This window comes from Benincasa hispida, chromosome 9, assembly GCF_009727055.1.
Source record: "Benincasa hispida cultivar B227 chromosome 9, ASM972705v1, whole genome shotgun sequence".
NCBI classification, from domain to species: domain Eukaryota; kingdom Viridiplantae; phylum Streptophyta; class Magnoliopsida; order Cucurbitales; family Cucurbitaceae; genus Benincasa; species Benincasa hispida.
In genome coordinates, this window is record NC_052357.1 from 25,282,314 (window position 1) to 25,296,161 (window position 13,848).

The following is a 13,848-nucleotide window of genomic DNA, read 5'->3' on the forward strand; positions in this document are numbered from 1 at the left end:
GAGACGCATTCGGATAAGGACAAAAAAACACTCATTTTACCTAAATAAGTTGAAAACTACCCCTTTTACCTAATTAAAATAAAATTCAACCCCAAAAATCTAATTAACCCCTTCTTTTCATTCTTCTAACTCCTGAAAAGGAAGTTTGATCAAAGTATAATGTGATATCAAGATAAGAGTTCAATATTAGAAGTGAACATAGCTGAGTTGTGCAAAAAAGGAGATTACCAAGAAATATATTGCAATGAAAAACAAAATTGAGAAAGAAATCTCACACCATGACAATTTAGAAGAAAGTTTTACATAGATGAGAAACTCTCTTTTGCTGGTAGATAATCACGAGCAACTTGAATTAAGAATCATCATAGATTGGCCTAGTGGTAGTGGAAACATAAAAATTAAAATAATAATAATATTATTAAAAAAATAAATAAAAAATAAGATCAAGAGTTCAATCCATGATAGTCACCTACCTAGAATTTAGAATTTAATATCCTACGGATTTCCTTGACAACCAAATGCAAGATTACATTCACGGATATAAAACCTTGAATTGGGAAATCTACATTAAGAAAAAGTTGAGTTTTTGTCTAACTTTAAAATTTGTGTCTATTTGATCCGCAAACTTTCTAAAGTCTTTAATTAATCCTTAAACTTTTAATTTGACGTCTCAAAAATTCCTAAACATTCAATTTTGTGCAGAATAAGTCCCTCACAAATTCAAAAATTTTAAAAGTTAATTACTCTATTAGAATTAGACTCTAAATTTTTAATTTTTTATCTAGTATATCCATGATTTTTTAAAATATCAAAACTCAACGATTACATTTGTAGTCTTAAAAATCCAGGAATCGAGGACTAAATTTGTAATTCAACTCATCTTTTTAACACCAATTTAGTAGGCACCCATCCACAAAGTTCACACTAATTCCACAGTAAGTGAATATTGAGCGAAATTTTCCTTTCCTTCTCCACTTTAGCTCATATTATTGTTCTACACCACCTATAGAAAAGAAAATGTAGGAATTTGTTCAATCTTCAAATTTACCAACATTCCAATGTTCTAAAATTCATCTACATATTCAACCCAAATTTCTCATCACTATATGAAATTTGGATTACTTTTGGCTAGGAACCTAAATTTTTCCAGACTTGGATTTACTTATGGCTAAAAACTAAACATAATAAAGATATTCTGGAGTCTATAATACAGAAGAAGAGATTCAAAACTATTATCTATAAGTATTAGCTAGAATTAAAAGAAAAGACAATAAAACTAGAATCCACAATTCCATGAGAAAGTTATTATAGAGAGCTCATAGTTCAGATACTTGCATTAAAACCCTTTTGGTCTGGAGCTGCAGCCACTACTTTATACTATATATATATAACTTTGAAAATAGTTTGTTTAAAACTACAAAATCATATTTGTAATTTTTAAAATAAGCTATTCCAAAGGCACCTTGTAAATTTAAACTGATTCCAAGGCTTATCTGACACAACAAAACATAAAGAGAAATACACAGAAAAAAAAATGATGTACAAAGGCAATAACATTTCCATAGTAAGCCAATTGAACTTTTAATTTACAGTAAACAAGGAGGCTTCAAAATGCACATCCCTTTTGAAGGGAATTTTAGTAACGTAAGAAGAAAACTTACAGTGCTCTCCAGAACCGTATGCCAGAAACAAAAACGGGATGTACAAACCCTTCTACCCCCAGGTTAGATGACATGAACATATGATCAAATTTTTCCCTAAACACTTGCTCAAAATGCACAATCAAGAAAAAAAAATATCTAGAAAAAAGTTCTTTTGGGGGGGGGTCGGGGGCGGTGGATAAATCATCATCCATCCCAAAAATGGCACAATTGGTTAGTATGACCAACAAAAAGAGTTCTGCAACACGCACTCCGATAGTGGTAACCAATGAAGAGGCATCGGTTTGAGACCGAAAGGATATATAAGTAACTTGGTTTGACAAAATCATACCTGAGGGTTACCGCAACAGAACTACCTTCAGTTGTGCAATGGCGCAAAGAAAAACCAAAGCAGAAGCTAAGTTTTAGTAGAAGAGTGATCTATTATACAGTGTGGCATGTGTTAATCTGTGAACCAGACTCCTATTGATTTGGTAGACTGTTCATCTGGATTCTCTAAGGAACTAATTCTGCTTCAGAGGTGGAGATTTGACTATGCTCCAGTCATCACTTCTTCCGGCTCATCATCGTCCTTCCAAGAAATGCTGAAATTCCAGTAATCTAGGTCATCTGCCTACGACACGATGTCCTCCATTGTATGGCAATTAGAAGAAACTTTAGCAGATACACCATGTGCATTAACCCCATCACCTCCAGAGGGAGAACAAGTTTTATCTTCCACATGTAAAGTGGCATCGGAACCATTCTCAATTTTGGAATCAAAGAGGACCGTCTGTCCATCATGTACTGAAGCAGTCTTTTGCAGGTTACTAGAGCTGATTGTCTCTGACTGATTTACATCCTGAGTCGACTTGAGTTTGTCTCTAGGAATACCATTCTCTGCAGTCTCCTGGCAATCAACACCTGCAGTACCTTTGGGATGCTCCAGACTGGACTTCAGATCAATTGCTGAGCTTCCATCCAATTGTCCATTTAGTTCAGACTTCCAGTCGTCAGGGTCTGAAATGGTAGAACCAAGAGACGTTGTTTGGTTCTTTTCCCCAAAATTATTATCAATAACATCTGCATTATAGGCTTTGACATTGTTAGTAGGATTATCCATATCATCATTCGAAATCTTATCATTTGGTTTAACGCCAGATTCAACAACTGCAGGTCCACAAGAAATCCTCAATCCATCATGTGCAGTGCCATCGCTGCATGAATTTAAACAAGGAGCAGGAGAATGTCTCTCTTCAGGAGAGGTTGCAACGACCTCCAACGTTTGTTGTTCTGAAAGTTGAGAAGACTTAGATCCTACAAGAACAAAAAAAATAATAAAATAAGTTACTTGTAGCCGTATGAATGCGATGAGTGCACAATGAGCACAATCCCTAAAAATTAGATACCTTCTGCAAGAGTTGTACGCTCCATTGGAAGATCCTTCAATAGCCGTTTCTGCAGCATTTCTACACCAGGAAAGACCAACAGACTCATTTTCCTCATCCTTTGCTTGCTAGTCTCTTCAAGGGGCTTGAAACCGAAGACAGAAGTCCATGTATCTCTTACTTCAGAGATTGCGGGAATGACCAACTTTTCCACATTTAGAGAGGACAAAGCCTGACAGAGAAAGGGGTAACAGATGAAAAACAGACATGCATCAGTAAATCAAATAGCGCAATGATATGAATTTTAAATAAACTTAGTATAAGTTGGCTAGGACCCGAAAAAAGTCAGAAATCTGTTAATACACATATTTGGATATTGACCTTCGCACAATAATATATTAGTTCCTTCTCTGTAAAAATTACTGAATGTCATCAAGCCTCTCCAGAGGAAGAGGAAACTACTAACACAAGGAAATATTTACATTCAATTATAACAGATTAAATGAGACGATCTAGAACTAATATAAGTTACTGTCCACAAGCGGTGTAGTCAACCTGAGAATTCCCTTTTACCGTAGTATATGTTAAAGCATTATTTTGATCAAGATGGCTACTCCTACTCCTGCCACAAACTAAGAAAATATACAAGATCCTTCACCGTTATTACCCAACTCCGTAAATTTATTTGATATGTAGAAAATTCTCGAACCTTCCATGTTCAAAAAGAAAATCAAAAATAAAAAATGGCTCTGACCAAACATATTTTAGAATTCTATTTGATACCTAAAAATTTTGAAAACCTTCAGTGTTCACCAAGTTCTAACATAACACGCTTTTGAATTCAGTAAGCTTGATACCAATTTTGACTCATGGCCACTAAGTTAAGTCTAAAGACCTATTTACTGCTATGAATCTCTGTCTATGCCGCACCCCAGTAGAAAAAACAAGGAACGGCCAAATGGAATCTAGAAGATTGATAAACACTAGTAATTTATAGAAGCACAAAGAATACACAATAGCATGAAGATACAATAGGATATGGACTATGACCTACCGATTCAATTGCACTAAGAAAGCGACGGCACATTCCCTGACGCCTATACATATAACGCGTTCCAATGAATGGCATCTCCGCTAATTCATTTCCATGGATCCTATTTCATCAATCAGGAAAGAATCTAAATGTTAGTGTTGAGAAATTCATGGGAGTAAATTTAAAAGTTTTATTTTAAAAAAAAAAAGATTAAAAAGACTATTCCCTTCCACAACTAGAAAGCATATATGATAAATGTTGAGTTTCATACTATTCCATAAACCCTTTTTACAAGTCTCAACCCTTTTGATAGGTTCCAAAGTACTTCCTCAACCACCATCACCGAATAGTTAACAAGACAAGCAAACAACCAGAAACTAAGGGCGAATATATGAAGCAATACAACTAACTTAGGAACATCAAACAGTAAAAGAGAGAGAGAACCAAAAAATACTTGAGCCCTCCCTTTAGAATTCAAAACATCCCCAATATAGGGATACTGAAAAAAAAAAAAAAAAAACTAGCCTGGTGTACAGATCCACTACACTAAATGTGGGTATGACAAAAGCCTTCTTAATGCCCAGCTTTCAAAATGGATTGGAAAATTATTTAAAAAGAAAAAAGACGATAATGTAGAATGCATTAAATAATAAAACCAGATTGAGGTTCACAATATTCTAGAGGACAGTGAGAGCTACATATACATAGCATCCAAAGCACTGGACAAAGCCTGACCTTTGGTAGAAAAGCACCCAAAACCAAGAAAAATAAATTAAAGAAAAAAAAAAGGTGAGTGATTTCCCATTGTTCATTTGAGGGATTACAAATAACAAGTGGCATACAACATACTTGACATGAATGCACGCAAAGTATGGTTATGAACTTTCCATTACGGCAGGGCCAACGATTTTGCATTTAATTGGTCAGGAAAGAAAACTGCCCGGCCCTAGAATAGATCCAAAGGAGCTTCCATTTCTAATTCTCTCTCATAAGAGTTTATGAACAAAATGCACCAACTGTATTTCAGATAATTCCGGGTGGTTTACTTCAATGACATCTTCATATGATAAAAACCCAAATTCACAGCTGGACTCCATCTGGGTTGAGCAAACTACATATAGGAAAATTGTTCTGGCTGAAATCAACCACGTGGTTAAACTAGATAGCGATGGCAGGTTAAACGAGGTCCTAGAATCTGCTGGAGAAGATAGGAAAGGTTGGCATGCCTTCTTAAACGTAAGACTTATATCAAACTACCCACCTCCTTTCACCTCCCCAAGCATTAAGACCACACATCAGCCAAAGCTACCTACCACCATCCTCAGAAAGGCAAGATAATAGGGAAAAAGATGCCTTTACTAATGGACCAAGAGACACGTCAAAGCGTGCCCTACTGAACCATGACATGCCAACCTGCAGCAAGGAACCACAGACCCATGCAAAGACACTTTTCAACTCCTCCATTGATGTTCATAGAAAATGCTTCCACAATGATGTGTACAAAATCACGAGAGCTTTACAAAAGCACATTAGTGACGAGAATCCATTTGAAGCTAATAGAGATGCAAAAAGGAAGAACACACCAAAATGCCCAAGAAAATCAAGGAGTGCCATATAAGGTTGGACTTTCTATCTAAAGTTCACACCTAGGACTTTGAAGTCAAGAGCTGTCCAAAAGGAACATGGTAATCGTAATACCCTCCTTATGAGGGCTGGATTAAATTCAAAACTTGTCACTATGAGCCTCAATTTCTCTTAATTTGTGTGATGATCTTCTCTATGGTAATTGGTAACTAATAATTAAAATTGCTTTCTTTTGTTTCTTATCCCTAAAAAAAGATCATTAAGTTTAAATGTAAACGTAAAACTTTTAATACAACATTCTTTCTGAAGTTGGCAATTTTCTAACCTTATTTGCAGGCTTACTTTCGTTGTTCTTCTGACAGCAATTTATTGCCTAGCGGCAATAATCTACCAAGTCACTAGATTGTCATTTTTGTTGACAATATTCATTTCTTTACAAAAAAAAAATAATAATAAATATGGTATTGATTGTACAAAGATACAACAAAGGCAAGTAGCTCCAAATCAAAAGGAACATTCCAACAGCTTAAGATAAATTCAATAGTATTTGCAATGAATCCAAATGGGATTTAAGCCTCATGATAAACAAGACACATACCTTAAGGATGCAGCACATATAATCTCGTCATCCTTTTCAAGAATTGCAGTGTAAAAGCCACTGAAATTTAGACGAGTAAAATTTGACCTGGTAAAGGAATTTAGCACTATTAAGAACACATTCATTGCTTTCGTTGCTTTAGTAGTTAGTTCAGCAAGCACAAAAGTTGAAAGAAATCGAAGGTATCCATAGGCTAATACATGTCCAGAAAAAACTACAAGAGCTATTGGACTTAAAATTTGGTTCATACATGGAAATTCTACATGCCATTGTTAATGCTTTTGAGGCCGGTCATTTTGCCTCATTCCACCATATTTACATCCATATATATGTCATAATGGAAGAAGAAAAAAAGACAACTCTTCTGATGAAGGATAGATGTCTTAAGCTGACAAAATTAAGGTCCTACCCACATAAGACATTCCAGTCCTAAATATTATGCTATTATCTATCTTCATGCACGCCTCCCCATTAGACAATCCATCATCCCTAAGGTGAACCTTTAGGCCATTTGAAACTTCAGAGCCACGATATCTAGAAATGAAAGTGATGCTTTTGGAATACAGTTTCAACTTTCAACCTTGAAACAAAAACTATCATCCTGGAAAGTGAGGTTTCACTCCTAGCTAATGATATTTTTCTTGCTTCTCTCACGTATAAACACTAGTTTTGCCAGCAGAAGTGAGACCAATGACTATGTATCATCATAAAACAAGAGAAAAAGAAACTAAGATAACTATGAGCCAGTAAGCTGAAAAGGTGGAAAAGATAAAAATAGACTTATTGCTTCCATCTTCTCTCCAAAACTAAAGCTTCCATCTTTATTCAAACTGATGTGAAGAAAAGACGATGCATAACCTTGGTTACCAAGTTAAACACCAGTTGTGATTAAGTGGTGCTGCGAATAAAAGCATCATTGACCCATATGCACCTTCTCAAAACAGAAACATCCAGCGGTTTTTATTTATTTATTTGGATAGGAAAAAGTAACCATTCATTAGTATGAGGAAATGGGGTAAAAAAAAGTCTTATCAAGTAATAATTACAGGAAGAAGAAGAAGAAGAAGGAAAAAAAAAAAAAAAAAAACCCTCCATTGATTAGCAAGGGTAGTAAGACTAAAATTACAAAAAGGGGGAGAAAGCTGATAGCTAGAAAGGAAGTAGAATCAATAAAATAACTATCCAGCGGGTTTTTACTGATTAGAAAACGAAAACAAAACAAAAACAAAACAAGACAAAAAAACAAACAAAGCCATATTCTCATCAGTTTGAAAGCTTTCTACTGCCGCTATTTGCTAGGCTATTTCGCTGGAAAGAAACTGACGCATTTCTTGTGGATTAGAGCGCTCCTTCAACCAACTCATGCATGAATCACAATGTCAATTGCTTTATGGCTTTGTGAGATCTCAAATCAAAAAGCACTTCATATTTATCCTTCCCTTTACTTCTAACGAATTGGCGAGCTCTTATATAAGCTCCCCCTACTTGTATTTATCTTCACATCAATACATTACCCTTTCTCATTATATAAATATATATTTCCCATCATATTAAGCATCTCAATGTCATCAGAAGCACCTAAGTACTAGTAACAGGTGTTTTATAAGGTAAATTTGGAAAAGCTAAAATGTAAAATTAAGATATTGCCCAACTAGAATTCTACATTCAGTAGTCGAGGAACCAGACTAGCAACTCCTCAGTGAATAAACTTAAAAATTCCATGGACATTCATCATTCTAATAAATTGATATTTTCCACATAGATTACAAATAGAAACCAAGTAATTGATGAAAGCGTATCCATTTATGTATCCTACAACCTCAAGAACTAGTTGCTGGGAGGGAAATTATGTCGATATGGAGACGACTAAACAACTAGCGCATATCTTATAAGCAGACAAAAATAAATAAATAAACAAGTAATTAGTTACTCAGAGTTGAAAGGTACTTACCCACAGTTATAGACAATGTTATGAATCATATTAATGCCACTTCTATGGTCAATGATAGGTAAAAAGCACTCATCCATAACAAACAAGGCAACTGCAAGCTCGGAATTACATTTAATCTTCTGAACTACTTCACTGCAGAAACTAACATCTGAGCCAACATCACTTCTACGAAGAAGAGTCCATGAATATCCTTCTTCCATATACTGCTTAACCCCAAGAAGCATTTGTAGCCTTTCATGTAACTGGAACAACATCATATAGTTCAACTGAGTAAGTGAAAGCACCCTCGGATTTTAAAAAAACTTTCTTGAGGTTTTTTTTTTTATTTCATTTGGAAGGAAAGAATTCGAATAATTTGCATTGCATTCCAAAGAAAGATGCCATGATACATGACCAAGAACCTTAGCCTTGTTCCTATTCAAGGAAAATACAACCATGCCAAGGTATAATTTATCTTAAAGCTGTGGATAGATAAATATAGACTGATGAATTCCTAAATGTGGCATGGCCACTTTACCAAAATTAAGAATACCAGATGTTTTTCAGTATCATAGTGTCAGGGGTAAACATCCAATTCCAATTACAAACTATGAACTCATAAAGAAAGTCACATATTTCCAAGTCTGATTATCATAACACATAACTGAAATATTACCAATTGACAATTCTTCCCGCAGAATGATGGGTTATTCACGTCATCACCAGAAGCATTATTTGTCTGAAGACATATGGGATGATCTGCAAATAACAATTGCTTATTCCCAATTCTTTTTACAGTCGTCAGAATACAAATTAAAACAAATGCTACGAATGATTAAAATGATGATTATCTGATGTTATCTTACTATGTCAAATATAGCAGTGATATGATTTTAACAACAAGAAATGCTGCTAACAAAAAAGCAATATGACAACATAAGCGTTACAAAAGAATAAAATGAAGAATCCACAGGAAAAAGAGGTTTAAAAGATTCATTACATTTTTCCTCACAGAGATGGCATTTCCACAACTCATATGCAGCTGCCTCATGATGATCATCCCTTGGATGTAACCCTGCCATGACTTGTCCACATGATTTGCATGAACAATACAAACAGTGCCAGGGACCAGAAGGAAACTTCTGAAAGTTATACAAAACAGTTAGAAACTCAATGCCTCAACCTTTTTAAGCAAACTTTTATGAACTTTGGTATATTAGAAAAATATTCAAGCACCAACTAACAACGGCAACAAAAAGCATGTCCCAAGTGTTTCAAAAAAAAAAAAAATCAAGTCCCAAATAGTTTTAGAAACTTTCACAAAACTATCACGTGTAAACTGATGCAATATGCAAGACTGAAAACTCATCCAGACATCCAGATATATTAATTCCTCTTCACCTGTCTAATTCTTATGTAGAAAGGACTAAACAGGAGTACCTCAACATATTAACGCCTTACACATGAATTTATAGTTTAGTTGTACAACCGAAAAAAAGATTTAACTTAAACAGAGTTAGGGTAGCCCAGAAGGAAGGACATGAACCCAAAAGGATCCAAAAGGATCGGGTAGCCCAGAGGAAGGGCATGAACCCAAAAGGGTCACTTGATCGCATCTGAATGTAACTCACACACACCAATATTATGATGAACACTTACCTTAATATCCAAGCAACTTTGATGAAATGTAGATGGGCAACTATCACAACAAATCAAGTCTCCGCCATCTCCACAAATTCCACAAGTATCATCATTAGGATCTTCAACATCAACATCTACAAAATTGTACCCTTTACATTGTGGTTCATTTTGTTTATTCCATGATTCCAACAGGCATTGGAGGAGGGAAGAACCAGTATGTACATATATATTTTCAAGTGGCTGACCAACGCTGATTCCTGCATGCATTTCAAATTTTGAAATTGTAATAACTTCATCACAGCAGTTGCAATGAATTCCATCTCTTGTAAGTCTACCCTCAAGCTTCACCCGTGTCTTTCTTTGGTTCATGTACTGTACCTTCTCATCAAGTGACAAAATCCCCAAATCTATCATCCAAGCAAGTAGTGTCCGCTTCCCATTATATAGCAAATACCCATCATTGGAAGAATTGGCAGTTTCCTCTGTATTTCGAACCAATAAAGCACACCGCTTTCTATTTTGTATCTGAAATGAACTAGGAAATCCCTTTTCTAGGTTATGGTCGGAATTATCAAGGTCGTACGACACATCTTTTTTCCTCTTCCTCTTAGTCGACTTGGAAACTGTTCTTGGAGAACTTGCTTTCTCTTTACACTTTGTCTTTTCAACAATCCCTCTCATTTTAAATTTTTCATTTCTCCTTTGTTTCTTCAATTCTCTGTCCTTCCTTGCTCTTGTAACCCTTGTTAGTGTCATGATTTCTTCATCCGGTATTGGAGTAAATATAAAACCAGACTTATAAACTTTGGAATCGCCATCACCTTCTTCATAGTGTCTTTTAAGCACATTATAAGCCAGGGTGATTGACCAATGAGTTCGCCCCTCTGGACTTACATAAACTGCATCCTTGTACTCCCGATTAAATCTGGGCCTATGCTGAATTGTCCAACCAGCAGTTTTTAATATTTCAGTAATCCTCTCTCTCAATAAATTCTTTGCTACTGATCTCTTGCATCCATCTACTTTGATCTTGGGCTTTTTTACTTTCTTCACTTCCTTCGTCTTGTCACCGCAATTAATTGCCTTTGAACTCACTGTCGGTGCTGCTTCTGGTTCCAAAATTTCCTGAGATAAAACATTTCCAGCCGGCAAAGTTTTTTTCATGTGTATATCTTTCCTAATATGCCTCTTATCTGATGATAACCGATCAGTTGGCACATTACTCCTCACCCTGTTTCTCAACTTCATAGTTAATTTTCTCGCCAGCCTAACCTTTCTTCCCACTGGGTGCTCATCCTTAAAAGCTCCATTGCTTTTTTGCAACTTTGGAGGTCTTCCTCTTCCACGCTTGGGTTTTAAGGTATTCAATTCACCAACCAATGAATTGTCATTTTCCTTTTTAATCTTGGGTGGCCTTCCACGCTTCTTTTTCAACTTCTTATTCCTCATCTCATAAACAAATTGATGGTTTTTTTCACTCTCCAACTTGGGTGGTCTTCCAGGCTTACGTTTCAACTTCTTCACAGGACTGACAACTACTTCCTCAGCTTCCTTTTCCACCTTTCGTGGTCTCCCACGCTTTCTTTTTACCTTCTGATCCCCGGAGACCAATCGTTCTTCACTTTCCTTCTCCAAATTCACTAATTTCTGGCCATACCTAGTGCTCCTACAATTCTGCACCACCATATTACTATTATTCTCTTCACTATCGACGACATTATTGCACTCTATCTTCACTACAAAACTCGACCGCAAAATTCGATCACTACCCTGTAGTTTATTGGCCATAATTTTTCTCTTCATTTTCTCCACTACCTTTTTACTTCCACCTTCAATGTGGCCATCATCCACCTTCCTCCTTTTCCTAACCATGGTTTCCACTTCAGCATTTTCCTCACTACTCTTAAGGGCATCCACCATAACTTCCTCAACTCTCGCCTCATATCCCTTCTGGATTTCCAACTCCAACGACTCTCTCCCAGAATCACAACTAATTGAAACCGAATGCAGATTTTCCTCACAATCTACATGAAGATTCCCCAACGCTTCATCACCCTCCCCATCCAAAACTCGATCATTCCTCAACAATTTCTCAGCACTCAGTTCCTCCTCCATACCCACAAGAACACCCAAATTTCCAAAATACTCAAACAGAACCCCCTGAACCTAACCAAAATTCCCACCACACAAAACCCATAAACAAAACAACTTCCACTCCCGAAACCCCAGAAAGCAAAATGATCCAAACCCAAATATAAAAAAAAAAAAAAAAAAAAAAAAAAAAAAAAAAAAAAAAAAAGCACTTAAAAACAAGAAAAACGCACAAAAATTACTGAGAAAAAAACAAAAACAGATCAAACCCCGGGCATGCCAACACCGAAGAACATCGTTCCAATGCAGCAAATTTCAAGAAATTACAGAATCGTGGGACTTGAAGAACGCTATTGAGGTCAACAGGTGTGTGATTCGGTAACAAAACTCTTCATATTTTGGAATGAAAATAATTTGATTTTGTTATTTTGGGTTTAAAAGGGAGAAATAAAGAAGACGGGTTTTAGTCTGTAGAAGAAGGGTAGAGTCGTTGGGTTGCTTTTTATTAAAATCAGTTCATAGAAGGGTAGGTTCCTACGTAATTATTGAAGCTAAACAGGGGTAAAATAGTCATTTCACTATTTACGATTTCTAATTTTCCCTCCACAAAGTATTTCCAAATTATAAAATTATATACGAATACCCCCAACAAATTGGGGGACGAGAATCCAATTAGGGCTTTTTTTGGGGTCATTTGTTAATTCTTGGGTTCGATTTTCAATTCCTATTAACTTTTGGCTTTCCATTTTATTTTTTTCACTTTCTTAATAAAATTTTTCTTTCTTTTTTCTCTTACATTAGTTTTTTCCCCAAAGATAAACGAAAATACATTCGGTAATATCTTCTTATTTTTATTTGTAAAATTAACCAACAAAATACTTGAAAATTAATTTAAGTTAATTTTTAAAATTTTAACATCCTTTTTTATGTTTTTTTTTTTGTTTGTATCGTTAAAGTTGGAATGGGGTAGTAAACTTTTAACCTAAAATAATTAATGATGTGTTTAGATTACATTTCAAGTGTTTAATTTTAGATATAAGTCATTTTTGAAGAAATTTGAGTATATGACAACCACTTAAAAACAACTTTTTAACTGTGTTTTAATATTTTTTATCAAAAGTGTTTAAATAAAAATCTGTATTGTGAAAAACATTTTTTAAATCAATCCAAACGGATCCTAAGAAGATACTTTATTCACTCAACGAAACTTTGCAATCCATATAACAAATTTGTAATTTTATTTTCAGGGTAGAAAATTAAAAGATTGAAAAATGAAACAAGAAACCAATTTCTTTGTTTAAAAAAAAAACAAATTCTTTTCAAAATAAATATCTTTATGTTCTATGAAGATTTTCATTTAGTGCTCGTTTTATAAAAAATGCTCATAAATAATTTCTATGGTTAATTTTCAACTAGTTTTTTTTTCTTTTTTGAAAACATAAATATTACAAGTTACAGCTATGGAAATGAAGTTTCTATTCGAATCTCCAATCCAGAGGAAAAATTATCAATCTTAAATGTTAAGTCTCAATCAAATTGATATTAAATTTTTATTAGGTACCTCTAAAAAAAGTTGTCGTTTTCTTTTTTTTTTTTTTTCAATTTATTCTCGTAGTTTCAAGACATTCAAATAAGGGGGAAAAAGCTACAACTACAACATAGTGTCATAAAAAAATTTATTGGCAGCTCTATTCTACCCTAATAACACTTTTGTATGTTGTCATTGAAGACTCATAGTACTAAATAGGAAATGGTAAATTAATTTATCAAGGAGATTATACATATTAGAAACAAGGTCATGATTAAGATAAGATCAAATGAGAATGTATGTGATCGATGCTTTGAAATATTTTCTATAAAGAGAGCTTTTAAAGGCCAAATGAACTTTAAAGCCTTTTAGGATTATATTTTTTCAATGGCTTATGGATAAGTAGGAATGTTGA

General features: G+C 34.7%; 1 protein-coding gene across 2 annotated transcripts; it reads right to left on the reverse strand.

Moving 5' to 3' along the window:
* Positions 1–1,525: 1,525 nt before the first annotated feature.
* LOC120085596 (increased DNA methylation 1-like) lies at positions 1,526–12,380 on the reverse strand. Of its 2 annotated transcripts, none has more exons than XM_039041661.1 (8): positions 9,833–12,380; positions 9,174–9,312; positions 8,850–8,932; positions 8,195–8,436; positions 6,244–6,330; positions 4,083–4,182; positions 3,050–3,260; positions 1,526–2,957 (listed from the first exon to the last, which is right to left on the reverse strand). In XM_039041661.1, the coding sequence occupies exons 1-8, from the start codon at positions 11,927–11,929 to the stop codon at positions 2,275–2,277; spliced, it is 3,642 nt and encodes a 1,213-aa protein (XP_038897589.1). In that variant the 5' UTR covers positions 11,930–12,380; the 3' UTR covers positions 1,526–2,274. The 2 variants fall into 2 exon arrangements, with proteins under 2 accessions (XP_038897589.1, XP_038897588.1); XM_039041660.1 differs by having other exon boundaries at positions 9,174–9,315.
* Positions 12,381–13,848: the final 1,468 nt, after the last annotated feature.

Coding starts and splice junctions, on each gene's coding strand:
- LOC120085596 (XM_039041660.1), bottom strand. CDS start 11,929: ATGGAGGAGGAACTGAGTGCTGAGAAATTGTTGAGGAATGATCGAGTT. Junction 8,933..9,173: donor CCATCTCTGTGAGGAAAAAT/GTAATGAATCTT, acceptor TGTTATTTGCAG/ATCATCCCATATGTCTTCAG. Junction 4,183..6,243: donor ATATGTGCTGCATCCTTAAG/GTATGTGTCTTG, acceptor TTGATGAAATAG/GATCCATGGAAATGAATTAG.